The 1,923-nt window shown below is 31.4% G+C and overlaps 1 protein-coding gene across 1 annotated transcript in view; it reads left to right on the top strand.

Moving 5' to 3' along the window:
• The window catches only part of LOC105300086 (peroxidasin-like protein), a 519,573-nt gene that overhangs the window by 452,558 nt on the left and 65,092 nt on the right, over positions 1-1,923 (top strand). Inside the window, 1 exon segment of the mRNA XM_023537816.1 lies at positions 1,576-1,732. Coding sequence (XP_023393584.1) covers positions 1,576-1,732 — 157 coding nt within the window.

Here is a 1,923-nt window from a genome sequence, read left to right as displayed (position 1 = left end):
GCATCAATGAGAATGGACTAAACTCAAAAAAAAAAAAAAATTAAAGAATAAATTACAGTATGCCGAGGGATGAGAGATTACTTAGCTAGGAACTAGATTATAGGGAATTTCTATATGCTTATTGTGAGAGTATGAATTATGTGTTTACTTTGGGTAGCAGTTTGGCACTATTAAAACTGATGATATGCATATGGATACGTATCTCAGAGAACTTCTATATACTCATTATGAGAGTATATATTTTGGATATAATTTGATATTATCAATTAAAATTTAAAATGTCATGCTCTGTACTTAGTATTTACAGTTCTAGCATTGGCATGTTCTGAGCAAGGATGTGCAAACTACAGCCCATTGACAAAACATGACACACTGCCTGAATTTGTAAATCAGGTTTTATTGAAACATGACTATATACATTTTCTATGTGTTGTCTATGATAGATTTTGTGCAAAAGGAAAGATTTGAGTAATTGTAAGATGTGGTCACAATACTGAAAATATTTACAATCTGGTCTTTTATCCTTTATAGTAAAAATCTGCCAATGCCTAGTCTAGAGAGACCTTTGTACATATGAAGAAACATGTATGAGAATGTTCACAGTGTAAGAACTGAAAACATCACAAATATGAATCACCAGTAGAATAGAAAACTAAATTGAGAATCCGTTATCCAATCATGAATGACTATTAGTTAGAGAATATGAATTAGGTACAGATGTATGTGACGACGTGATTAAATCTCCAAATTGTTGAGAAAAAAGAAGGAAGTGTGATCATTCTGTTTCCATTTGTTTTAAGGTTAAAACACAAAGCTAATATAAAATACAAAGCTAAACTATATGTAGTCTATGGAATCATACACATGAAATAATGTAATAAAGCATAGTAAATGACAGGTTAAGTTCTCATGTTTATCCTCTGGGGCAGGAAAAAAAAATATTATCAGAGCAGATTCCACAAGGAGTCTCACAGGTGTTGGTCATATATTTTTTTTTTAAGTAGGCGGTGTGTCAAAAGTGGGGTGTTTGGTTCAAATCTGCATTTGAATTATAATTTCTTTTTGGTTTTAAAAATTTGATTTATATCCCAGATCAAAGGATCATTGTCTTTTTTTTCAAGGAAACATTTATGCAACAAATTATATTATTTCCACAAATTATTTTTCACTTTGTTCAGCATATCTATTATATATATATCGATATGGACATTTTTGAATGATTAGATAATTGATTTGCTAATATTCTACATGTTCCTGAAAGATTTTGGTTATATCTATGTCTATGTATATATACATACACACACATATCTATATACACATACACACACACCTATATAGTTATATCCCATACTTGTAGGTTAATTATAAAGAATAGCACATAATTTTGGTGTTAAATCTTTTTGATTAGGCCACTGCTCTACTCCCTGACATAGGGTGATCCCTGACTTCTTTTATTATCTCAATGCTTTTACCTGTGAAATGAGAATGATAACAATATCTGCTTTTCCTTTCTGTGTGTATAAAATAATGCTTAGTAGTCTTTCATATAAATAATACTGTCAATGTCATTTTCAGACTTTGGCATGTGATATCTACCTGTCTTTATGGTAGTCCAGGCAACAATGACTTCTGACCCGCCCTCATGGTTGAATACCTGATCCCTGGTACGAGAGTGGGATCAACACTTAAGTGCTTATTTGTTACCCATTTTTAGTGGGTAAGAGATGGAGATATGTAAAGGATTATCTGTTATAATTTTCAATTGTTTTTCTACCCCAGAGTGTGTATGTGTGTGTGTGTGTGTGTGTGTGTGTGTGTGTGATAGTGTGAGTTAGTACTTTCTATGATTTAAAATATATCGAATACAAAAAATAAGTGACATCTTACTACAGAGTTTTTCTGACCATTGATAATATCACATAG

This window comes from Pteropus vampyrus, unplaced genomic scaffold, assembly GCF_000151845.1.
Source record: "Pteropus vampyrus isolate Shadow unplaced genomic scaffold, Pvam_2.0 Scaffold201, whole genome shotgun sequence".
Lineage (NCBI taxonomy): Eukaryota > Metazoa > Chordata > Mammalia > Chiroptera > Pteropodidae > Pteropus > Pteropus vampyrus.
Note: the sequence above shows the minus strand (reverse complement) of the source record. Positions and strands in the feature narration are given on the sequence as shown.